The sequence below is a fragment of the Fusarium musae genome, chromosome 6, assembly GCF_019915245.1.
Source record: "Fusarium musae strain F31 chromosome 6, whole genome shotgun sequence".
NCBI lineage: Eukaryota > Fungi > Ascomycota > Sordariomycetes > Hypocreales > Nectriaceae > Fusarium > Fusarium musae.
In genome coordinates this window covers 4017892-4042718 of record NC_058392.1, presented here as the reverse complement: position 1 = coordinate 4042718, position 24827 = coordinate 4017892, and the positions used below count along the sequence as shown (strand labels likewise).

Genomic DNA, 24827 nt, shown 5'->3' with positions numbered 1-24827 from the left:
CGTCTTAAATTCCTCTCTTCGGCTACAATTGCTATCTTCTCCTCTTTACTCCGCCATTTGTAAACATTTGATAATATCGCGTTCCCCTCTTTTTTGCCCCAATCATGGCGTTTACGCTTAACCATACCCGATTGGGTGATGCCCAAGGCCTCAAGTTAGATGGTCAAGGAGTAGTGCAATATCTCGGCATTCAGTATGCCACTTTGGCTCATCGCTTTGCTGGTCCGGAGCTCAAAACTGACTATGGAGGAAAGATTGATGCGACAAGGAGAGGGTAGGTTGTTGCGCTCACCAGCTTCCCCAGATCTACGACCATGGCGGGAGCTAACTATCAATTTCCCTCACAGTCCAACTGTTGTTAGACCACCACTAGCTTGCGATATTGAATTTGGCCTCATCCAAAAGGCCCTCAATAAACCCGATGACCGTCCTATGTCAGACCTGGACGGCTTGACTCTCGACATCACTGTCCCAGAAGCGGCCCTCAACGAAAGCAATGCAAAGCTCCCGGTGCTTGTGTTTATTCATGGAGGAGCATACATTATTGGTGACAGCGGGGCACCTCAATATGATATGGCTCCCATCGTCGCATATTCCCAGTCCATCGGAAAGCCTATTGTTGGCGTATCGATCAAGTAAGGTGCCTTTTCTGGCCTGACAGATGTAAGTGTCTAGTACTAACTACAGACAGCTACCGTCTCGGAGTTGCAGGGTTCCTGGACAGCAGTCAGCTAAGAGCGGCGGGTATCCCACCCAACAGAGGCATTCTTGATCAAAAGACGGCTTTTCAATGGGTTCGCCATAATGTTGGCGGGTTTTCTGGCGATCCAACTCGAATCACAGCTATTGGTCAGAGCGCAGGCGGCAGTTAGTATTCATGCTAACTCGAATGTTATAGACAAGTCAGCTGATAATTGATGTCAGGCTCCATCATGCATCTCCTTGACCTGGAATTGCAAAACGAACCTCTTTTTGACCGCGCCATGTGCTTAAGTGGAAACAACTTGGCCGTTCCTTCATCTACTAAGCACGTTGCCCAGGACGCATACAAATCTGTGCTCCAGTGTCTGGGAATAGATTCCACATTGCCGAGCCAGGATCAGCTGGCAGCATTGATTGCAACCTCTCCGGAGGACATGCTATCCAAGATTCCCATGTCAGTCCCGCTACAACCTGTGATAGAGACAGACCAACTGCCTTCGTTCCGATCACTCGAAATTCACCTGCCCTCAGCTCAACACAGGCCTCCTCTTATGATTGGCTCGACAGACTTTGATGCAGTCGTATTTGAAGTTCTTGGCCTGTTCACAGATCGAGATCCGGGTTTGGCACAAGGTTTCGCCAGATCCCTCATCAAGGCCATTCCTGAAGAACACCATGCTAGGCTGAACAGCCTTCTCAGTCTATATGGAATACCGGAAACAGAAAATGAGGATGAAGCTCGTATCAAGATTCTGCAGTTTGGGACCGATCTCAAGTATTTCGCCACATCAAGACACTATGCCAACCTCTGGCCGTCTCAGTCATGGCTCTATTACTTCAACGAGGCTAATCCATGGGATGGACCGCACAGAGGTCGATCAGCTCACTGTCTTGACATAGCATATCTCTTCCTGAACTTCAATCACGTCATGGATGACTCCCAGAAGAAGACAGCAACGGACTTTGCTCGAGATGTGATTAGTTTTACCAACCTGGAGGATCCGTGGGCTGAGTTCCATGCTTCCAAGGAACTGAGAGTATATGGAGTCCCGGCAGACAGTCAGCCATCAGGAGGTCATGTCGAGAATACGCCCGGGCCATCTGAGGAAGTGCAACGTCTTTGGTTAGAAATAGGTCTCGATAATCTTACTCAGGCCTGGGGTGCTTACTCTGCAAGGTCGTAGTTGTTGGCACTGGATGAAACATAGAAGACACTCTGGTCTCTTGCACAGAACATCTCCGCAGGGTACTCGTTGCTTAGGAGTAGAACAGCCTTATATTATTGACTCACATTTCCCTTTGGGATAACGAGAAGAATCCGTTTAGCGACTGGTCTCGCTTTGGCAAATTTCACCGCCAAGTCCCATTTAGTTTAACCTGTCTCCAACATACATTCTTTCGTCTTGAGAGGTAACGCTCATCCAGGCAGTGTACAAGAGATTCAATTTTTGAGAAAACACTTTGTAACGTAATGCATGTAATAATATCCTTCTTAGCAATTACGAAGGCTTAAATCTGGGGGTGGTAGGGGAGGACATGGGAGCCAGTAGCTTTCCCCTTTGGACCCAGATAAAATGCGTTGCATCCAGTCGCAAACCTCCTTCGGTCGTGCCCGATACTGCCTGATTGATTCCGAGTGCCACAGCCTTGCGTCTGGTCGCTCCAATGCTCGTCTGCCCAGACTCAGATGACCTTTCCCAAATAGCCACTTGTCAAGTTGCTGTTGATACTCGCGCGTCGAGGCAAACAGGTTGTTGCCCGTTTTCATTATCTCTTTGATTTCGTCAATCCGTTTATTCTCCTGAACGTATAATCTCGTAATATGCCCCCGGTGTTTGTTCCAGAGCTCAGGTGTCATCTGGACTACAGAATCATATGTCAGTTTCTGGAGCCTGTTTTGGTTATCAATGGGTTGCTCATTACCGAATTCTTCGCGAGCCGGACTGATGTCATCTTTTATGGCTATAGAACCTATCATAGGCCTAATATCCACATTAACCACGAGCAGGCGATCCCTAGCGAGCTTCAAGAGGTCGCCCAGAGCGGTTTGTCCTACTCGGCATACGGGGTCTCTGGCGATGTGGTTCATCCACTTTAGCACAACAGGGTGAACCCTACTTCCATTAGAACTGGACTGCCAAAAACGCCGGCTAAAGTCCCGCTCGGGAAATCCTGACTCAATATCTTGGTGGAATTTGTTAAGACCTGCACAGCCGTATAAAAGCCAGATGATAAACTCCAGAGTAATGCACCCCATGGCCCATATATCATCTCTAGGGAACACCAGGTCCCAGATATCGCTGCCTTGTTTGGATGCCGTATACAGTTCGTTTGATAGGGAAAGTTCTGATACGAATGCGGTAGCAGCCGACTGGTGACAGGTCTTCATGGTTCCAATTTTGTGTTCCACTCCACTCCCCTCTTTGAACCAGAGTATGTTTTCTGGGTTCAAATCACCATTGCTAAGTGTACCACCTTCGATGAGTGCAGTCGTCAGCGCTACTTCGAAAGAAGCATACACTAACCCATAAAGTTGTTCGGTCACAGACCTTACCAAGTTAGCAGTCAAAACTCGTGGGAATGTCTTCCAGAAGTCTCTCAGGTTCCCGCCATCAGATGATTCCGAAATGAAATAAAACTTTTGTTCCCCTCGACGGAACGTAGCAATGAGTTTGACAATGTGCCTTTGGTTTAGTGCCTGAATCCTCTTCAGCTTGTCCAATTCTCTCTGCCACGTTGGCTCGAAGGACAGACGTGTCACAGTGACGTAAACTGGGTTTTGAGTCTTATGAGTCTCAGTTATTAGTCTCTATGAAAAACACAAGGATTCTGGGTCAGGTTCCTGACTCACCATGTCATTTGATATAAGATGGCGCCGGTGAATCTTGTATTTGATTGCCTGTCCATAGGAGACTCCGTCCGTCTTGGTGCACTTTTCTGTGAAAGGGAAAATACACTTTTCATTTTCGTGCCTCACTTCAGGGTTCCCTCCAGTAGAAAAGACAGGCGCGCAGAACTTCCATTGATGGTGGTTACAAAAGTTGTCGATAATTTCCGAACTCCATAGGTTTCTTGGCTTCTTTCCCCGAAGATCATCAATGCCTGATGCTCCAGTATCGTGTTGACTGTCAAGTTCGTACAGATACTTTGACAAGTCTCTGAGATCCGATTCCTCCAGTGGCAAGTCTTTATCGCAGATGTTGTTTTTGTTGAAAAAGTGCATGGCATGCCATAGTCTCTCCCCTTCCAGACCGCTCATAACTAAGATGGAAAATAGCTTCTTGCCAAGCGCTACCGTGTAAATGACTGTGTATTTGAAAGTCTCGGGTTCAATACGATTTGGTGCCTCTCCTGCGTTGAAAATGGCCGAAAGTACTGGCTCCATCGTGACGATATCTTTCAGGCTGCCTTCTGGTGAGAAGAGATGTGGCTTGCTGATAGACTCGTGACCTATCGGCCCTGGGTCTTCGAACATGCTCTCGGTGAGCGTCTCTCTAATAAGTCGTTGGGTTTCTTCAAGTTCCACATGACCATGGTTCAGTATGTCGTAGAGGTACCAGTGGTACCGAGCCTCGTATCTCGCCAAGTCAACAGGTGTGAGATTCATGTTTGATGCGACATCTGCTGCATCTTTTCCATGATCCCGATGTCCATAGCCTTCTATACTGTTGGCAGACTTCAATGACTCGAAGCTTGTCTCGGATCTCGCCACTGCATCCTCCGTATGAACTGACATTCCATCATCGGGCATCAACTTGGATCTATTGAGTGCAAACAAGGCTAGTCGCTCCATGTGCTGACCGATGTGGCGCTTCAAATCATTAAAAAGGATGAAACAAGGTCCCCTTTGTCTTATGGTAGGATGATCTTGGTACGGCTTTTCGATAGAATCTGTGGTCGGATTGTCATCCGTTGCAAAGTCGTTGGGTAGCGAAGTTAGCCACCGAGTCACACTTGTCGGGATGTTGTCTGTGATCTTGTTGAAGTCTCTTGCGGGGAGCTTGGTTATATCTGACTTCTCTAGGGCATATTAGCTTAGTGTCATCACTGAATGTAGAATTCTAGATATTTACCACTGTCAAGCGATTCTGGACAACTATGATCAGCAACTTGTCGAATGACCCACGATGGCTTATAGCACTCGAATCCATTTACAACATCATGGTATCCATCTCGGCACAAAGGGCAAGGTACCACCTCAAGCGAGCTAGATCGCTCACACAACTTGGCAAGAGACAGGAGCTGGGGACCTGGAAGTTGTAGCTCATGGAGGGATTTCATATGTTCCATGAACTCCGGCTCACTGTTGTGTGGTTTGTGTTTCGGGTCGTTACAGTGCCATTCTCTTCGATGATTCTCGAGCTCGTGTCTGAGCCAATCCTGGCGGGTTTCGAACAAGATATCAGGTGTTTCGCAGTTATCGAAAGTGCACACATATGCTTCAAGATCGCGGAACACGTGCCTCCTGTACCACGTTAGTAATCCCATAAAAGAGTTTTGAAAGATTAACTAACGTCCATGCTCTCTCGCCTTTCACTTCAATTAGATGATAGCAGAGGGGACACAGGAACTGTTCGAGCGCTTCTCCATTGTCATCCTGGGGGCGAGGAGGTACTCGGATCCCTACACCGTCCTTACCAGTGAATCCAAACGTCGTAATAGTCCCAGATTCTGACTGAATATCTGGTTCCTCTCTCATATCGACTGGAGGAATGAATTTGGTCGCTTCGGTACTCGCCAGTAGGCTTCCTTTGGAGATGGTAGGGGCATAGCTTGGGGTGTCTCTGACCAGATTCCTTATTGAGTGTGAGGCAACCGGAGGGGGTGGCATTTCCTGTTCAGCTTTTTCCCCGGGCTCATCCTGAGTGATATGACCTGCGGCTGTTCTTTCATCTAACGGTTGAGGCTCTGAGGATTTCCGGTAGTGTTGCTCGTTATATATGAGCAGCTGGCGGCGACGAGTAATTGCCTTAGCAAGCCGCTTCTTCAGCACCAGGGAAGCGTCAGGAAAGCATTCGTCGACATGGCGTTGATCAAACGAAACGAAATGATCGACTGTGATCTTGGACGCTCTGGATAATCTGTCTGTTGCTACTGGCTGTCTGATGACCATTGCAAGCGAGTACAGATGGCTGACTGAATTTGTGATCGACTGATATAATGCAGCAACTTGACGCTCAGGAGTCAGCATATCCGCTTCGTCAGAGCTAGAGCTTTCGGCTGACGAAGATACAGACGATCCGTCTGAGTCATTGTCTCGTTGTCGGTCGAACTTGGGCTGAGCTGCTTCGACCAATGACCGTTTGCCAATTATGAGATCTTCGGCTACCAATTATTAGTTGAGAAGTATTAGAGGAGCAATAGGATAGACGTACCAGTTTTAAGAGTACTATCAAGGCGCTGCAATATATCTACAACTCGGGCAGCATAAAAGCTAGAATCTCTGAGGCGATAGTCAAGTGAGATTCGCTTGTTGGGGGTATGCTTTGCCCCGACACTTCCGGCCCATACATCGAAACGTGAGTATTCATTGGCGATACCTTTGAGAGGTATTCGGTCATTAGCATCACGAGTCGATGTACCAAGGCTCTGGATCAGACGGCTGAATGACTTAGAGCATTGGATATAACAATCGCTGATAGTAGCCATTTCTTCGAAAGACACGGCAGAAGCCTGAGTGAAATCAAATGCCTCAAGCCCTGGAAGTTACTCATAGAGAGAGGGGTTGACTGCAATCGCCAGGTGTGGCAACATATGCAAGTGATCAATGTTGGAACCAACAGACAGCTTCCCAACACCAATCATTCTGTGCCACGGGAGACTGCAGGGCGCCACAGCGCTTCCACCTTCTCAATTGAAAGCCACTGATTCGTCTTTCAACCCCCCGGCAATCATAATCAGACGCTGACGAAGCTCACATAAAATTTCACCTCATCCCATCTTCTTCTTATCAACGACGGAATAAGTATCAATTTCTCTGCTAAAGGCCTTTGTGGGCTACAAGAGGCCTATAAAAATGTCTGGATTCGAAGTAGTAGGACTTATTATTGGAGTGCAAGTATCCTAGAAAAGCGCCTCCGACAATGCTAACAACCATACATAGAATACCAATTGTTGTCAAAGGACTAAAGTTCTACGAGAATGATGCACAGGTACTCCTGCATCATAAGATCGCCATGAATGATCTTATCGTATCGCTGCATGCTGAGCATTCACGATTCCGACACTCTTGCAGTGTGCTGTTGAGAGGTCTAGTTGAAGATGAGGACCTAGAAGACCTTTTGGACAAGACTACTAAGGACGATTGGGAGAAGGCATTAACTCAAGGGCTAGAGAGGAGCCTCAGAGATAAGCTTGGGCATCGCTATTATGCATACACCGAGATAATAAAACAGATCCAGGAGAAGCTTGAAAAGTTGGGTAAAGTAGTAGGCATGGGCAAGCAACAAGTAAGAATTGGCAGGTATATCGTATGATAGACTCACTGACAGTTATCCTAGAAATGGTACGAGAAGACGGAATACGAAAACCAGAAAACATGGCATAAGATCAAGAAATGCATAAAACACAGCAAGCATAAGCAACTACTCGAAGATATCGAAAAGTACAACACAAAGCTGGAGCAAATGACACCGGGGATATTGACACAAGCACAAACAGCACCTTCTCAGCCGAAGAAGGCAGATCTAAGTTACTGGGACTCTATCAGGCAGGCGGCTATGAGTCTACACAGCGCCCTTTGTTCAGGATGGCTCTGTTGCTGTGTGAATTCTCACCTGACTCATTTCCAGCTCGAAGATCGAGCAATTGGAAAGAAGGGATCTCATAGATTCAAGTTGTCGTTCAATATGCCTCAAACAGGCGATAACGGGCAAGCTGTTGAAAGTGAGGTCTGGAAGAATGCAGAGTTTGAAGCAGTTGAGAGTGACAATCTCCCAGGGAATCTCCCTCGATCTTCCGGAGGTGTTGCTTTCGCCTCATTAAGTACAATTGCTTCACCTAATCTCAAGGTGGAGAAGCATATCAAGGATCTCTGCAAAGAGCTCACGCAACCTTCCTGCCAGCTTGCAGTTCATTGCATAGGATATATACCTCAGGAAGAGCACAAGCATTACATTTATTTTCCGGGGCGACTTCTTGCTTCAGACCGGTCGAGGAACACAATCACTCTTTACAATTTGCTCTCGAACAAGGGTCAACTGGGTACGCACTATACCTTTGGCAGCGCTGTAACCGACAGATACGAGTTGGCCCTCCTGCTAGCTTCCTCCCTTCTTCAACTACATGCAACTTCGTGGCTGGGAGACTGGTGGTCCACTGACGATATACATATCTTGCCAAAGAACTCAAAGATGTCTTTCAAAGACTGCACCTTCGTCATGCAGAATTTCCCCTCGTCTGCCATCACTAAAGGACCTCAACCTAACAAGACTACTACTCGCCAGATGGTCATTCGAAATGAAGCAATATTTCGACTCGGGGCGACTTTGGTTGAACTCTCCACTGTATCAACACTAGAGGCACAGGAAGAAGTTGACGACCATAGGATCACGGAGGAATTGACGGACTTCAACACTGCGGAGAGACTTTCAAAGGCTGTCGCACTCAACAATGCACTTGAGTGGAACGCCGTGGTAGACCGATGTCTACGCTGTGGCTTCCATTCGCCTCCGGATTTCACAAGGAAGGACTTCAGAGCAGAGTTTTATCAATGCGTTGTAGGACCACTGGAGAAACTATACAATGACTCAATGGTTGACTGAGATGAAAAGCACGGATATAGAGTTGATAGACGACTAGGTTCTCTCTGCCGGAATAAGCTCAGAGCCACAAATCTCAACTACAAATCACGTTGGCAGACGACTTCCTTAGTCCAAGAAGGTTTATGGTTATTTCAGTATTCTCCTCGTAAACCTTCAGACTACAAGTTGGATGTTAAAAAAAATCATTTTTTGGGCAAAGGCGTATTTATTTGCAACTCTCTTATTGACAATGAAGACGGAAATTTATTAAGAAAAAGGCAACTCTATCAGTAAGAGAATGGCCTTGCCAGGTACTTTGGATCCCTCTCTGGCTTCCCTTCCGGTGGCACATCCACTACATCAGGGTTGACGTACCAACTCGGGTCACCCTGCTCCTCCTCCTCCATAATACACATGCTCCACCCATTGCCCAACCATCTAAGTCTATTCTCATGCATCTCTTCAAACTCAAAGTCCTCCCATCTTGGTGCCCTCAACGCTTCTAGTGCATGCATGACACTTCCCGGCCACAGAGCAGAGATCTTATCGCCATGTCCGCCTCCAATCTTGTACCATGACTTGCAATCATCCATGTAGACAGTCTTCTTGAAATACTCCCCAATGTAGTCTGCAAAGTCTTGGACGCGTGATGCTTTGGGCTCCATGGTTATGTAATCTTCCTTCTGAAGCTTGCGGATGCACTTGACGATGTAATCGCCCTCTGCTTCAAGCAGACAAGTCAAGGAGCCGGCGCCGATGGCTGAGTTTGGTCCGAGCATCATGAAGTAGTTTGGGAAGCCATCCACCGTCATAGTCAGATACGTCGCAGGGAATGGATCAAACTTCTCCTTCAACGTTATTCCTTGTTTGCCGACGACGGGGAAAGGCGGGGTGTAGTTTGTCTGAAAGCCCGTTGCGCAGACCAGTACGTCAACATCGATTTGTCGGCCCTCGGGTCCTGTGAGCTTCAGTCCCTTCTCGTTGATGCTCTCGATGCCCTGCGTGATGAAGTTGACGTTGGGCTGGGACAGTGCCTCGAGATAGCCTGGTCCCGGTGTCAGGCGCCGACATCCAACACCAAAGGTTGGCGAGAACGATTCGAGAAGGTCAGGTCGTGAAGCTAGGACATCATTCGTGATCTTTGAGAACATAGACACAAACTCTTTCTGCATGTCTGAGCCTTTGAGGGTTGAAAGATGGACCAAGTTGCCGTCGTCCTCGATACGCTTGCGAAAGCGGAGATACTCGTCGTCACTCTTGATAAATTCTGCCAGACGAGCGGCCGAGACTGTTAACATATTAGACGATGCAGTTCAACTCAAATCGGTCTTGAAGACTCACATTCAATGTCAGAAGGATCCCATCCCAATTGCTTCATCGTCACATCGCCAAAGCGGTTCGATATCCAGACCTTACTACGCACGAAGCAGTTCAACTTGGCACCCTCAACCTTTTGCAACTCCGGCACGATCTGTATCGAACTCGAACCGCCGCCGATGACACCAATATTCTTGTTCTTAAAGTCATATTCCTGGTCCCAAGCTGCCGAGTGCATCTTCTTGCCTTTGAAGGTATCGAGGCCAGGAATGTCAGGCCAAGAGATGGTGTTGAGATTACCTCTCGCTGCAATAACGACGTCTACTTCCTCGGAGAAGGTCTCCCCTGCGTTGGTCTCAACTGTGACGTGCCTAGATGATGTCAGCATTTAGTCGAGGTATATGAAGGCAAGACATACCATCTCTTGGCGGTATCGTTCCAAGTTGCGCTGGTTACTCTGTGTCCGAGATGAATGAAGCGCTTGGCACCGTACTTCTCAGCCACGCCATCAATGTAGGCGCAAATTTCGTGTGATGGAGCATAAAACCCTGACCAAGCCTTGTTTGGGGCAAAGGTGTACTGATAGGAATGAGCTGCGACTAGATGTTAATACTGAGTGCAATCGAGCCAATGTTTCCTGCTTACATGGGATATCGCAGGCACAGCCTGGATATCGGTTCTCCCACCACGTTCCTCCAACACCTTCATTCTTCTCATAGATCTTAAGATCAATGTTGCGCAGACGCTGGGGGATTCTGATGCCGAGATAGACGCCTGAATACCCAGCGCCAATCACGCGGACTTTGAGAGGACGTTGGTTTTCGACCGGAGCATCCTTGCAAGTGAATGCTTCAGGGGTCCCATTTGCATGGGCGGTGGATCCGTTTACCACTTTGTCTGCAGTGGGCTTTTGGCCCAAGACTGGTGTCTTATCCATTGTTTGTGATGGGATAGTCGCGGGCTCATGAGCTGGGTTCGATGAGTTTATCCCCATGATGAAAGCGCTTGACAAGGGAACAGCTGTAGAATATTGGGATAGTTGGTATCTTCAATTGAGCAATAACTGTGAATGCGGTTTTATGTAAGAATGAGAACACTTGTGACTGGGTTGAAGCTGGAGTATTTACGAGACAACTCTTCTGAAAAGCAGATAGGATAAGTGTTAGCCTCCCTCGGCTGCCCCCTCGGCTCGTCATCGTGTAACCTTTTAACCCCTCTTTACCCTCAAGGATACATCAAACCACGGCGCCCAATTGTATCGCTGCCGCTGTGTAACGCCTGGTGTTGCTGCCGCTCTTTGCCCCCCAAGGTGCCCTTGCCGCCAAGCATGTGTAAGCTCTTATTACCGCTTTATATCCAGAGAGTGCCACTGCCGCAATCCATCGGGAGATTTATCGGCTCATGTGTCCCTTCGAGGGAGGTTGAGACGAAAAGAGCGTCTCTTGCCATCTATATTATTAATGCGAGGGTCTCATGAGGTCGAACATGCTGCCCGGTTGACTGCGTTCAAAGACCATTCCCGCAAGGAATCACCTGGGGACGTGTAGAGGCGAATCAATGAAAAGACCAACTAGTTTAGGGTAGTTCTCCCAACAGCTGAATGGATGACTTATTATGTGGTTATTTTTCATCATGTCCCAAAGGCAGCGAAATATATGTCAAACGTGCAGAGGTATCTTCTCGCGATAGACGCTGGATCTCCTCTGTATTGGTGATAGGCCCGGACTTATTACTAACAGATGTCTTGTCCTGCTGGCCCAGACTCGCAGCATGGTCTCGGTTGAAGAATCCGTGAGAATCCGCGGTGGGGACGGAAAATCCGTAAAAGCTCAAGTGGGTACGGATACTGGCAACCAACTTATCTCATGACCTGATATACCCGGCAAACTCGGGGAACTGGCATGATAAGATAAGATAAGGTTCATGCTATATCGGCCTAGACGCGATTATAAGGGAGGTCGTTGTGACGAGAGTATGAGATTAGTAGGCCAATTCAACTTCTTTTATCCCTCAATATCCTTTGAATTATCTCTTAATACAGTTCTCTTGTCAGAGTCCCTGCAATGTCAACCAGCAACTTCCAAGTGGCCGTAGTTGGCCTCGGCGCTCTTGGCAGCGCAGCGGCCTATCACGCCGCCATCAAAGGAGCTACTGTTATCGGTTTCGAGCAATATGACTTTGGTAACATCTACGGATCTTCGCACGATACGTCCCGGATCGTCAGGACATCCTACGGATCACCAGACTATGTAGCTCTAGCCCGTGCAGCTTACAAAGACTGGGCTGAGCTGGAACGTCGAAGTGGTCTCCAAATGCTCACAATCACTGGCGGCGTTGTCTTCTTCCCCAAACTGGCCGATGACGGAGCATCTCTGAATAAATTCGAGAAGAGCATGAGTGCTTCTGAATTCATGAAGAGTCTGGACGCGAATAATATTCCGTATGAGGTCCTCAGCTCTCAAGAAGTCAAGAAGCGTTGGCCTTCTTTTGACATTGCGGAAGGAGTTCAGACGATCTACACTGCAGACTCAGGAATCGTGCATGCTTCCAAGTCTGTGGCGGCAATGCAGTACCAAGCTCGTGCCAACGGTGCTGTTTTGAAGGAAAAGACACGCGTGGATGCGTTGATCCCAGAATCCAACGGCAAGGGCATGACAATCAAGACATCTCGAGGACAGTTCCAAGCCGAAAAGGTTATCTTGGCTTGCGACGCGTGGACCAATAAGCTCATCACTCCCCTTGGCACAAACATCCCGCTCCAAATCATGCAAGAACAGGTCACATACTACAAGCCAGCTGATGTGACGCCATTCGATGATACCAAGTTTCCTGTATGGATCTGGGCTGGCAACAGATATTTCTACGGATTCCCCAGTTACGGCGAGCCAACAATCAAGGCAGGCCGCGATACATCCAACAACTTCATGACACCTGGAGAACGCACCTTTGTCCCATCTGATGATCTATTCAACGAATTGACTTCTTTTATGGGCAGTCTGATACCTGACAAGGGCCAGGCCATTCGAACAGTAACTTGTCAATACGCTATCACACCTGATCGTCAATTTGTTATCAGCCCTTTAAAGAATCATCCCAATGTTATTGTCGGTTTGGGTGGAGGTCATGCGTTTAAATTTGCTCCAGCGATTGGACGTGTTTTGGCGGAGCTTGCGATAGATGGTGAGACAAAGGAGGATATCTCCAACTTTGGCATCCCTAGGGTAGGGGCAGACAGCAAGTTGTAGAAGTATAGCATTTAGACGGGATTTATAAAATATCACTATAAACTTTAAATATTCTAATTTCCACCATATGACTGTGAAATATATAATAACTTAAGCTATCTAATTAATGATCATCTAACGCAAATTGTTGCTATCGCTTAAAAACCTGATAACTTAGTCCCTGCGCATTGAAATAATAGACAACACCCAGAACAACGTCGCCCGTTGTACAGACTTGATAGAAAGAATAAAACCCCCGAAAAATAAGATAGTCTCACGAGAGAGTTTACCGCGTATCATACTTACTTCCCTCAATTGTGCCCATTAGAAACAAGGCATTCGCTGTTGCAAGCCACGTCTCTTATCGCAAAATTAAGTGTCCGGTAAGACAAGACCCGGAATTTTAAGCAGGCCGAGCCAGTGGTGCTCCTCCCTGCGCTCAGTGGCTTTCTTCACCCCCGCACTTTTGACTCAAGCCCCAGGCTCAGTAGCCAGACGCGTAGCATACATAATCTGCACCGGCTCTGAATGCCACCAACCGCTCTCCAATCTCACCACAAGCCATACCAATTACATCAGTAACTCACAGGATGAGTGCCCCACGATCAAGGCAGTATAGACGCGTTGCTCAGGCTTGTGATAATTGCCGGTACATTTATCATTGTTGACGCGGCAGTTATGATTGCTGATGAGGTTACAGTCGCAAGAAGATCCGTTGTCCAGGTGAAAGACCGCGATGTTCAGCATGTACACGTCTTCGTCAGCAATGCTCTTTCACCGAGGCCAATCCTATCAGTGAGGCTACCACGGCTAGGCTGGAAAACCACATGGTAAGGCTACGCGTCTGAATATCTCATACTCCTTACTAAGAGTTGCAGTCCAGCCGACTTGAGCAACTAGAGAATAAGTTGGACAACTTAATAAGCAGAGTTGTGTATGTTAAAAAGCACTCTACCTCGTGCAGCGAGGTCATATGAACTGATGATATATAGTCCCTCGTCAATGCAAGAAACTACACCAACCTCCACGTCAGATAGAAATAACCGTATACCATCATTTTCATCAACCTCGCCTCACACGACCCTTCCATTAATGTCAGTTCTTCCCCACCCACTATCTTTATAAGTGCTAATGAAAGACAGATCGTCAACACCAACGGAAGTAACCACAAGAGCCATTGACTTTTACTTTCGCCATATTCATCGGCAACCTCTTTGGCTTTTTGGCGAGCGCCCGTTGCTACCTTCCGATACATCCGAGGAACTGATCTATGCCATGTTGGCTCTAAGTATGATTTACAACACGGAAGATATTCCTATGGATAACCTTCAAAGCCCTGACTCTTACAACAAAATTGCACGGAGAGGTGCCATGCTCAAAGTTGCAGAGGGCAGAGTGACCATCAGATGTGCTCAGGCGCTGTGCCTGTTAGCATACTACAACTTCATAGGTATGTTCATTTTCACTTTCTCATAATGGCATTGTCATTCACTAACACTGTAGAAGTGGGCAACATCCCCATGGCTGGCTTCGACATAGCAACGGTTCAGAACATGGTCCACCTCCTTCCGGGCAGCGAACGTAACCCAAGTAGCTCAGCAGTCTCGCAGGATAAATCACGACTATTCTGGAGTATTCAGTGCCTTAGCTCTTCCTGCGGCAGGCCAGTCCTATTGCCTTCCATACCAACCAGTATCGACGCACCTCAAATGCTCACGGTCGAGACCCGAGATTCTCTAGGAAGCTGCATTCCGGCTCCAAAAGCCACCGACTCTGGCTTAAGGGAGACTCTCGTTGACGTTTGGTCTCAGTCCCTAAAGATTTGCGAGCTCTGGAGTGATGTCAGACTCTACGTCGCCAAGTGCTTTGAAGGCCTAGCCAAACGTCCTTGGCATCCGGACTCCGACTACACCAGACTTTGTTCGCGGCTGCTAGAGGTTGAAATGATCTGGCCGATCTCTCTGAGCTATAACGCAACAAAGTTCCCGGAGATTTCTCCTTTGGAGGTAGAGAATAACCGCATGGATTGGTTACCATGGCTCAGGGTGCAGATGACCTACCATACCATTCACTGCGTTCTCAATCACCCATCTCTGTATACGGTCATGGCTGAAACGCCAAAGAGTAGACTTGGAGGTGACTCATTCTGGAGAGCATCGTACCTGAAGGCTTTGAGACATTGTACTTGGGTCTCGAGGTTGATTCGAACAGCAGAGGAGAAGAGCCTTCGACTGGCCGATCCTTTCTTTGCCCAGGCAGCGGCCATTGCCAGTACATTGCATTTATACTGGACAAGGACGAATGATAGTCAATTGCAGGCCTCTTCTGTGAGAAACCTGGAAGTTTGCAGGAATCTTGTGAGGGAGATGGCGACATGCTGGCCAGTATGCAAGACAATTGTATGTCCTCCAACTTGAATGCATTCTACCGACCACTAACATACATTTCAGGAGCATACTCTGGATCAATTCATCGAATCGACTGATCGATCAACCCAAATGGCGACTGACAAATCATCACCAGCCGTTGTCAGGACATCACTCATCTGGGTCTTACTCGACGTCGCAGCACCACAATTTCCCAACTACCATGATCAAAGTGTTCACGGCCGAGATGTTTGGGGAGGGCATGCAGCTACCCAAGACGAAGACGGCCTACCAAGGTCCGGGACAAGTTCACCGCCAACAGATATGCGAGAATCAACAGCTCAATACGCGTCACCTCCAGCTTGGGTGTCTGAAAGGACAGATACGAACCCACAAGAGACATTAGAGAATTGGACGATCACGGAACAGCATGGGGTTAGTAATGAACATGTGACTACGCATGATTTGGCCTGGGGACCTTGGGAGAATCTCGGGCCGATGGGAGAGAATTTTAGTATGAACATGGACTGGTGGGACATGAATCAATTTTGAGAGGCAAGGCATAGTAAAACAGTTCATATGATACATAATACTATTGACTACTGCTGCTGCTGAATAATACACTGACACAATGGGCACTCGAGGTTTGAACCTCTCATGATAGCTTGCGACCCTCCACTCCCTAGGATGCACTTCGACCATATGGTTCGAATGGCAGGATGACAGAAACGATAGCCATGACAAAGAACAAAGCACCTGAGATGTACAAGGGGGCTATAGTGGTAGTATCAGCAGTCACCGCAATGACAGCAGAAAGAAGACCCATGATACGGTTCAGAGAGACTGCGATACCATTGCCCGTAGCTCGGTGCTCAGACGGGAACACCTCAGCAGTGTACGCGTAGAGTGTACCATAGTAGAGGTTGATACAAACAGCTGAGCTTGTTAGGACGAATAACATGAAGCATAGGATGAACATACAGATGCAGCTGCTGATGGCAAGATTCTGGGCTGGAGTCTTGATAATGGTGTAGCAGAAGAAGAAGACAGCAGTGATCACAGCTCCAATAGCCATTGTGTATCGTCGTCCAAGAAAGCTCACTTCAGAGAGACCAGCGGCGATGAGGGGACCGAAGATGGCACAGATGTTGGTGATGGTGTAATCACGCCAGGTCTCTGTGAAGGAGGGCTGATAGTCGGGAAGACGGCTGCTGAGAAGTGATCTGGATCTGTTAGTCTTGGTTCCTTTGGTATGTTGGACGCGGTAGGACTCACGGAAGATAGAGGAAGAAAAGAGGATATCCAAGACCGATCAAAGTCCAAGACAACCAGATGAGGCAAGTAGACAGAGCCAATTTTTTGGTCGAAAACAGTCCCTTGACATGACCAACGAGACTCTTGCCCAAGCCACGAATAGCCAACCCTTTGCTACCACCGTGCTCGGGAGTATGAGCTGTGCCACAAGCCTGAAGACCCTCAAGTGTCAATGAACAAGGTCGTTTATATGTACTGGCAAGCTTCTGAAGCATATCAATAAGCTCTTCCTCTTTGCCGTTTGTAACCAGAAACTTTGGAGTCTCAGGGAGTCGGATGATGAGAATACGAAGGGCGGACATGACAAACATGAGGGCGCCACCAGTGAACATAATGAGTCTCCATGATTTGTTGTTCTGCCATGTACATGTCTCGACTGTAGCGACGCAAGTCCAATCGTTTCGAGCTGTGAAGATTTTGGGTTAGCTACTAAGCCCACAGAGGTCAAACAGGGGAGGTAGCTTACAATAGAAGCCCCAGGCGATGAACCCAGCACTGGCCTGCCCAACACCCCACCACCCAGCCATAGCAGTAATAACCCACTGCTGCTTCGCGGGAACAAACTCCAGCATGACAGTTGGATCCAAGATAAGATTACCACCAGCCCCAAAGCCAAGGAAGGCTACAAAGACACAGAAGGCAACCCAGCTGGGACCAGCCCCTGCGACGATGGTAGCAATGGCAGCGATGAAGAGAGTAGTGTTGAAGGCAATGCGTCGACCGATGATATCAGCGCCGAAGCCCCAGAAGAGAGCTCCCATCTGGAGCCCAGCGTACAGAGCCATAGTTGAACCGGTAGTATAGCCTCCATGGCCGATCTCAAGGTAGGCTTGGCCGGCTACAACGCTCTGGAGGAATGCTACGAGGGAGTCAGCTGCGAAGCCGAAGCCCGTGAGGCAGCATAGCTTGAGGTGGAAATTGGTCCATCCGATTTCGTTGATGGTCTTGAAAGTCAGCATGACCCACTCCCATCATCTATCAGGGCACTGACCTCGTTGACAAGATTGATCTTAGCCGACAAAACGGGATCAACAACATTACCAAGTTCATTGACAGTGCTGACATGATACGAAACATCATCAGCAGCCATGACGTCCTTCTCCCGATCACTCCTCTCCTTAACAGAGCCCGAAGCAGCAGGGATCTCAATATTCGACATTGCAACAAAGCCTCAAATCATACGATACAGAAGATAGTATGCAAGACCTTGCGTCAAACATGGAGACGCAAGTCTCTTTTAAACACGAATCAGTTAATTCTCCATGATAATTCTCCAGGCTTGGCCGCTCGGCTATCCAAGCTTCAGTGGAAATTGATACGCGCTACCCCACAAACTGAGAGGGTAGCGAAGGCGGGGGAGATATGGGCACCAATAGGGGGAGGTGTTGTGATCTGGGCCAAGATGATTAGGTTCAGTGTATTTGTTTAGGGCGGATTGTGACTGGGATGGCCCTTGGCGAGACTGTTCTATAGGGACGGTTTCTAAGTTTGTTTAAATGTATTTGGTAATAGTAATCGAATGGTTGATGGCTACGGTATTCCTTTATCACAGTCTCACAGAGTAATGTCCAGAGGTGAGTCTCAAAATTGGTATTCCGTGGAGCATGCTTTCCTCTTCAGCTTATCAGCATATCTCATCAAAGAACTCATGAATCTCAATATTTCCTGTTGTTATTTGGAGTGCCTGTAGTTGAACTGTCATTCGGTTTGGGTTAGTTTTGTGTTTATCATGATAAGCCTCACCCCCGAGGTCGGACACGGACCGAACACGGATTCTTCCCGTGTCTTCAACAACTGGCTCCGTCCCCACGCTACAACCAATTGACGGCGGACTCGGAATCGATCTCCCCGGTCTACTCTTCTCAACGGCCAGAGTTCGAGTTCAAGATGGTCAAATAGCACATCACATAAAGTCAGCCACATAGAATATTCTCAGACCAACCCCATAAAGACCCCCCTCATGACTCGCCAATACAACAACAGCATAACGCTTAACCTTGTCTAACCCTTGCAAACATGTCCATATCCATTTCGCCCTCTTTCATGCACTACCTCTTCTCAGCCGCTGGCCTCGCCGCGCTCGTATCCTTGCTAGTGAGGTATCTCTCACAATCCCGACCCCATAAAGATCCCGTTCCCGCATTTCTCAAAGACACCACTTCCACTGCACGGGCATTACCCGCTTCTTGGTATAGATCCCCAGAAGTATACGAACTTGAAAGACGGGCTATTTTTGCTAAGAAATGGATCCTCACTACACATAAACTCAGATTCAACGAGCCAGGCTCGTGGGTCAGGTTTGAGCAGGCAGGGTTTCAGTTCTTTCTTGTGAAGAATAAGCAAGGGCAGATCAATGGGTTTCATAATGTTTGCAGACATCGGGCTTTTCCTATCATGACGGAAGATAAGGGAAAGTCAAGTATTCTCTCTTGCAGATACCATGGTTGGTCATATGGTCTCAATGGTCAACTAGCGAAAGCTCCGGGGTACGATGACATGAAAGGCTTTGACAAGACAAAGAACGGTCTTCTGCCAGTCCAAGTTCATGTTGACGCCAATGGCTTTATCTGGGTCAACCTCGATGCTTCAAACAAGCCTGAGGACTTTTCGACTGAGTTCAAGAACATTGATCAGATGGCTAGACATGAGGGCTTCAATTTTGAGGACTATCAGTTTGATCATACCTGGGGCATGAGCGGTGACTACAACTGGAAGACTTTGGCTGATAACTACAACGAATGTTATCACTGCAAGACCGCACATCCAGATGCAGCTGATGTCGCTGATCTATCGGCATATCGAGTCGATACCAAGGGCGGTAATATCGAGCACTTTGCCAACACCAAACCTGAGATGGAAGAACAAGGTCTCAGGATCGTGAGCAACTATTACTTCCCCAACGCTTGCATGACAGTCTCGTAAGTTGTCTTTCACATTTCCCTTACGCAGCTAACATTGTAGTCCCAACTTCTTTTACATGATGCGATGCGTTCCTACTTCACCCGGCCACTGCTCCATGGAATACGAAGTCTACCGACATAAGGACGCAACTGACGAAGGTTTCCAGACTATTGATGCGATGTTCAAGAGGATCTTGGCTGAGGATAAATGGCTCTGTAATAACGCACAGAAGAACCTCAATGCTGGCGTGTTTGTCAATGGCGAGATGCATCCTAAGATGGAACAAGGTCCTCTCTACTTTCAGCATCGCGTTAGAGGTATCTTGAATGGCCATTATCAGTTGGAAAAGGCGGCTGGAAAGGAGATCAATCCAGCGCAGCATGTTCCGTCTGATGCTTTCCGTGGGACGGAGAATGATATGGAATTTTGCTCGAGTTTGACCTGCGGGAAGGGTGCTGAACAGCTGGCTTGGTAGATAGTATGCATCGACTGGATGACCAATTACCAATATGTCACCATGTTGGAACAACTCCACAGGAACAGGGAAGCATAAACAGATTTAGTGTGAAACAAATTAGAATCATGATATTACTAAACTCCATGTAACTGATTACAAACATGCCTCATAATCGTATACTCAACCATCCCAATCCTTAAATCTTTCCAGAGTTGGAAGTAAAATACTTGCTAATATCATTATCCTCACCACACTTCTGACACTTGTGAATAACAGGCTTGTTAATTCCAACCTGCGGCGCAACAGCACCAGTAATAGATCTATGCGACTCAGTCTGATCAAGCTTACGCTCAGTCTGAGGTTCCTCGCGAATCTTGTCCTCAACAGGCTTCTCATCCTTGTTGCGGGATAAAGCAGCTGCGGTACCAGCGCCGGCGGCAGCGGCTCCTAGACCAGCTGCCTTGGTGCCGAAGTGACTATCATCCTTCTTCTGAGCTGTGGCCTGCTCGGAAGAGCGGCTGGTGGAGAGGTCGTCGTCGTAGGCTACGCCGGAAGGAGTGCCGGATGCGAGGGTATTGTATTTTCCGGCGTTGGCGTTCTCGGCGAGGGTGGAGTGATGAGAGCTGGTTGAGCGCTGGGAGTGCTCGGACTTTCGGGAGGGTTCGTGGTGAGAGCTGTCGAAGGTAGAGGAAGAGGTGCCGAAGCCAGCGCCAGTACCAGTAGTTCCAGTAGTACCAGACTGAGCAGTCCGAGAACCTTCGTTACTCAAGTACTTATCCTCGTCACGCTTGTTAGACTCATGCGAGGCAAGAGCTCCAGCGCCGAGGCCAGCAGCAGCACCGGTAGCGAGTCCAGCACCCCGGTGAGAGCCCTCCTGCTGGTAGGACTGAGAGGTAGGGTCTCGGGTAGAAGTAGAAGTAGGCTGAGTAGTCTGGGGCTCGAAACCTCGGTTGGAGTCAAGGCCAGTAGGTTGCTCAGAGTGGTGGTCGCGACCGGATCGAGAAGCCAGGGCTCCAGCTCCAAGTTCGGCGGCAGTGCCAGTGGCTAGACCAGCGCCGTGATGGGAGCTGTCCTGCTGGTGCTGGGAGGTAGGGTTGGTAGAGCTGTATCCAGGCTGAATAGTCTGCGATGAGAGACCTCTGCTGGAGTCAAGTCCTGATTGACCTGTAGACTCATTATCACGACCAGATCGAGCAGCCAAGGCACCAGCTCCAAGCCCAGCAGCGGTACCAGCAGCGAGGCCAGTACCACGGTGAGAATCATGCTGCTCGTACTGAGATGTAGGGACGCTAGAACTATAAGCAGACTGGTTGCCCTGCGACTCAAGCCCCCGGTTAGAGTCAAGTCCTGATTGACCAGTAGTCTCGTGCTCACGACCAGATCGCGAAGCTAGAGCGCCAGCACCAAAACCAGCGGCAGCTCCAGCAGCGAGTCCTGCGCTGCGATGAGAGCCATGCTGAGAAGTCTGACCAACGGGATCCTTGTGAGAGTAGTTGGCAGGTTGATCTGGCTGGGCACCGTATGCTGAAGAGGAGCCAAGGGTCGAAGGCTGGTTAGAGCTAGAGTGCTGGCCGGAGTGCGAAGCAAGTGTGCCAGCGCCTAGACCGGCGGCAGTACCCTTGGCGAGGCTATGATCGCCGTGAGAGCCCTGCTGGTATGTTTGAGATGTAGGGTCTCTGGTAGAAGTGCCAGCAGGGTTGTAGCTCTGGGAGTCGTAACCAGCTCCGGTAGGGCCAGTTCGGTCGTTCTCAGAACGCTGAGCATAATGCGATGCCAAAACGCCAGCTCCAACACCCGCAGCAGCACCAGTCGCAAGACCAGCGCCTCGCTGGGGGCTATCCTGCTGGGTAGTACCAGTAGGTTGTGTGCTGTAATCCCTGGTAGAGTCAAGTCCAGAAGCAGGATACTGCGTCGCACCCCGAGTATCAGTCACATTACGCTGAGTCTTATCATCATGACCCTTTCCAGCAGTGTTGGCACCCCACGCGGCTCCAGCAGCAGCGAGTGCAGGCTTTGAGTGACCATGTCTCTCTTGATCAGCCTCCTGCTCGGCCTTGGCCTCCGTCTCAGTCTTATCCTTGCGATGGAAGAGAGCGCCGAGCTTGCTCTCCTTGGGCTCTTTGGCGTGCTTGTCCTCTTTGTGGTGCGTCTCCTTGTCCTTGTGATGAGTCTCCTTCTCCTTGTGATCCTTGCCGAGAAGAGGGAATGATCGGCCCTTGTGTTCGTCGTGGGTCTTGTCGGTGGTTTGGTCGGCTTTGGTTTGTGTTTGGTCATCATCTGCGTGATGACGCTTGTTAAGTTCGTGAGCACCCAATGCACCAGCGCCAGCGGCTCCCGCACCAGCTAGTCCCTCACTGAAGCGAGAGCCGGATGTTTGGCTGGGGTTCTCTTGTGTAGTTCGCTGAACATCGGTGGGTTTGGTAGTAGAGGAAGTAGTGTCGCGATCGTTTCGGTGGAGGAATGTTCCGCTCTCGAGAGTACCAGACGATCGTGTTGGTTCCGTCGCACCAGAGTGAACCGTTCGGTGACGCGCGTTCTCATCTTCAGGGCTGCCGTGACCGATGACAGTGTTGTGAACGCCTCCGCTGGGAAGATCTCCCCAATAGGGATGATCCTGGGTAGAGGGTGCAGCAGCGCCAGTGGTGCTCTCAGTAGCGGGGATTTTGCTGGTGTCACCCAGACCTCCAGCGGCTGTAGTACCTGTAGCAGCAGTACCAGCAGTTGTAGTGCCAGCAGTTGTAGTAGTGTCGGTAGTTCTGTCTAGAGGATCGTCGCGTCGCTCGGAGATGGGTTGGTTGGAGGGCTTGTAGGAGGTAGGATCATTCGACTCAGTGAAGCCAACACCAGAGTCCTTGTGTGCATGGCCTCGAGGGTCATCGGCCTTGTGAAGCTTGTTGTGCTCGTATCCCTTGGAGTAGCCTTGGTGTGTTTCACTGGGCTCCATTTCTTCTGTGGGGAATGATCCTGGGGGATGGTGAGATGTTTCTGTAGTGGTGTCCTTGTCATCGGAGTGGAGGATGTCCTTGATCTTTGCGCCCAGACTACTCATTGTGAATGTTGCGCAGTGTTTGTTTTAGGGTATGGGTATCAAGAGTGAATTATTAGATGTTGTTTTGTTATTGAGTCGTGGGCGTTTGATGATGAGCTCTACCAAGTGAGACTGTTCACCGCTCTCATATACCACTTCACATCTTCCCCAAGCAAGGCCAGCTCGACTTACCTACGTCGTCGACATCATTATGACCGCCACGGGAACTAACAGATCGTGTGGGGTGCAGCCAAATCGTTGATTGACATCTGGGTTTCCCAGCTTTGGACAGCAAGATCCCTGTCGACCTTACCGCGTTGGGCCAAGAGCTGTACGCCATTCCGTCATCCACATTACTAGTTCTCCGCTTTGGAGCTGCAATCTTCGATCATTAATTGTGCAACGTATGATCTCCGCTGGGATTACGTCTTTGTCGCTAATTCCCTGGTCTGAACTCCTTCAGCTGCATGCGCTACGAATGGGGATTGCATCATTTCAGCTTATCGGGAATCTCGGGATGGCCACGAGGTGTTTGACTGGTATTGCCGAGCTGTAAAGCGTGCGCAAAACAGGATTATGGTTATTGCGTGCTGTAGCGGTGTGGTTTGCTTGTGTGATGCAATCAGATACTTGCCATTTACTCTATAGTTGTCGAGCTTGGAATAGGTTGAGGTATTGTATTTAGTTAGATGAAATGAGAACGCATTAGAGCAACCCAGGGCAGCAACAGCGGATCTACATTCAATTGCAACTGAGAATACTATAAAAGAAAAATAGCTGTAATTATTTACAAATCATCAGTATGTGCAGAAGATAAATAAATCAATATTTGTATTAAATAGTGTTTGAAGCTTATGGTAAACTGATTAAAAAACTAACTACCCTGCAACTCTTGATCCTCTAGAGCTTTGAGCTGTTTAATTGGATTAACACCTGCTATGTCCCCACCGCAAGATGAGTCGCGTCACGTCATCACGAAACGCATGAAACGATACGCGTTGCAGCCACTGGCTCAATAAGTCTCTTTCAACATATGTACTATATCTCATGATTCCGTCGCCATCGTGGACTTGAGTGTAGCAATCCATCATCGTCTCACCTAGTAATTCATAACGCGGTGACCGGGACTCTACTCCATCGTCCGCAATGCTGCTGCAGGGAGGATACCAACCATCTTGGACACGCGTTTACTCCCCAGATTGAACGGCGCCAAAGAATTGGACTGACCACGCCATGGAATCGACAATCTCTGCTGGCCAGGCGCTCGGAGTCGTGAACGAGAAATCTGATACGGACGCGTCCTGCCCATCTAGACTTGGAATGTGACCTCTAGTGGTCAGGGCTGTATGAGATGCTGGAAGTGCTGCATAAGGTGGTTCAGATGCCATCGTCGCGTTTCCTATAAAAACGGTTAGCATCGCCTCCAAGAAAGAAACGCGTGCACATACTCCATCTCAACCCGCATTCCTTCAGCCCCTCCATCATATCCCTCGCAATCCTCGCACCCTTCGAGTTGACACTCAAAGCTTCAAACACCCTCAAACAAGTCTCCGCATCATCCGAAATACTATCGGCGTCGAAACCATCCAACGCATCACCCGTCTGCTGACTAAAAATGCTCGAGACTACCAAGATAGACCCTGCGCAGATCAAACACGAAATCATCTGCCACCAGGGAAATTCCTGGACTAAATCTTTTTCGCATGATATGCAGTGCAGTAGGCGTGCTGCCTCGCGTGCCTCGGCGATGCATACCTTTTCATACATGCTGACAAG

General features: G+C 48.8%; 9 protein-coding genes across 9 annotated transcripts; 5 read left to right on the top strand and 4 right to left on the bottom strand.

Moving 5' to 3' along the window:
* Nucleotides 1-104: 104 nt before the first annotated feature.
* Nucleotides 105-1886, top strand: J7337_009105 (uncharacterized protein; the record flags this gene model as incomplete). Its single annotated transcript, XM_044826706.1, has 4 exons — nucleotides 105-274; nucleotides 348-635; nucleotides 692-867; nucleotides 925-1886. 4 exons carry the CDS (start codon nucleotides 105-107, stop codon nucleotides 1884-1886), a joined length of 1596 nt encoding a protein of 531 aa, XP_044679623.1.
* A 1625-nt stretch (nucleotides 1887-3511) lies between these two features.
* Nucleotides 3512-6351, bottom strand: J7337_009104 (uncharacterized protein; the record flags this gene model as incomplete). The annotated part of the gene is made up of 4 exons (XM_044826705.1): nucleotides 3512-4722; nucleotides 4776-5167; nucleotides 5217-6027; nucleotides 6078-6351. 4 exons carry the CDS (start codon nucleotides 6349-6351, stop codon nucleotides 3512-3514), a joined length of 2688 nt encoding a protein of 895 aa, XP_044679622.1.
* A 527-nt stretch (nucleotides 6352-6878) lies between these two features.
* On the top strand, nucleotides 6879-8465 carry J7337_009103 (uncharacterized protein; the record flags this gene model as incomplete). Its single annotated transcript, XM_044826704.1, has 2 exons — nucleotides 6879-7151; nucleotides 7203-8465. The coding sequence occupies 2 exons, from the start codon at nucleotides 6879-6881 to the stop codon at nucleotides 8463-8465; spliced, it is 1536 nt and encodes a 511-aa protein (XP_044679621.1).
* Nucleotides 8466-8731: 266 nt separating this feature from the next.
* Nucleotides 8732-10698, bottom strand: J7337_009102 (uncharacterized protein; the record flags this gene model as incomplete). Its single annotated transcript, XM_044826703.1, has 4 exons — nucleotides 8732-9732; nucleotides 9786-10132; nucleotides 10180-10354; nucleotides 10407-10698. The coding sequence occupies 4 exons, from the start codon at nucleotides 10696-10698 to the stop codon at nucleotides 8732-8734; spliced, it is 1815 nt and encodes a 604-aa protein (XP_044679620.1).
* Nucleotides 10699-11824: 1126 nt separating this feature from the next.
* On the top strand, nucleotides 11825-13006 carry J7337_009101 (uncharacterized protein; the record flags this gene model as incomplete). The annotated part of the gene is made up of 1 exon (XM_044826702.1): nucleotides 11825-13006. The coding sequence occupies one exon, from the start codon at nucleotides 11825-11827 to the stop codon at nucleotides 13004-13006; it is 1182 nt and encodes a 393-aa protein (XP_044679619.1).
* Nucleotides 13007-14260: 1254 nt separating this feature from the next.
* Nucleotides 14261-15402, top strand: J7337_009100 (uncharacterized protein; the record flags this gene model as incomplete). The annotated part of the gene is made up of 2 exons (XM_044826701.1): nucleotides 14261-14435; nucleotides 14492-15402. The coding sequence occupies 2 exons, from the start codon at nucleotides 14261-14263 to the stop codon at nucleotides 15400-15402; spliced, it is 1086 nt and encodes a 361-aa protein (XP_044679618.1).
* A 631-nt stretch (nucleotides 15403-16033) lies between these two features.
* On the bottom strand, nucleotides 16034-17824 carry J7337_009099 (uncharacterized protein; the record flags this gene model as incomplete). The annotated part of the gene is made up of 4 exons (XM_044826700.1): nucleotides 16034-16574; nucleotides 16627-17071; nucleotides 17132-17609; nucleotides 17657-17824. 4 exons carry the CDS (start codon nucleotides 17822-17824, stop codon nucleotides 16034-16036), a joined length of 1632 nt encoding a protein of 543 aa, XP_044679617.1.
* Nucleotides 17825-19059: 1235 nt separating this feature from the next.
* Nucleotides 19060-20041, top strand: J7337_009098 (uncharacterized protein; the record flags this gene model as incomplete). The annotated part of the gene is made up of 2 exons (XM_044826699.1): nucleotides 19060-19583; nucleotides 19627-20041. 2 exons carry the CDS (start codon nucleotides 19060-19062, stop codon nucleotides 20039-20041), a joined length of 939 nt encoding a protein of 312 aa, XP_044679616.1.
* Nucleotides 20042-20219: 178 nt separating this feature from the next.
* On the bottom strand, nucleotides 20220-23072 carry J7337_009097 (uncharacterized protein; the record flags this gene model as incomplete). Its single annotated transcript, XM_044826698.1, has 1 exon — nucleotides 20220-23072. The coding sequence occupies one exon, from the start codon at nucleotides 23070-23072 to the stop codon at nucleotides 20220-20222; it is 2853 nt and encodes a 950-aa protein (XP_044679615.1).
* Between the last annotated feature and the right edge of the window lie 1755 nt (nucleotides 23073-24827).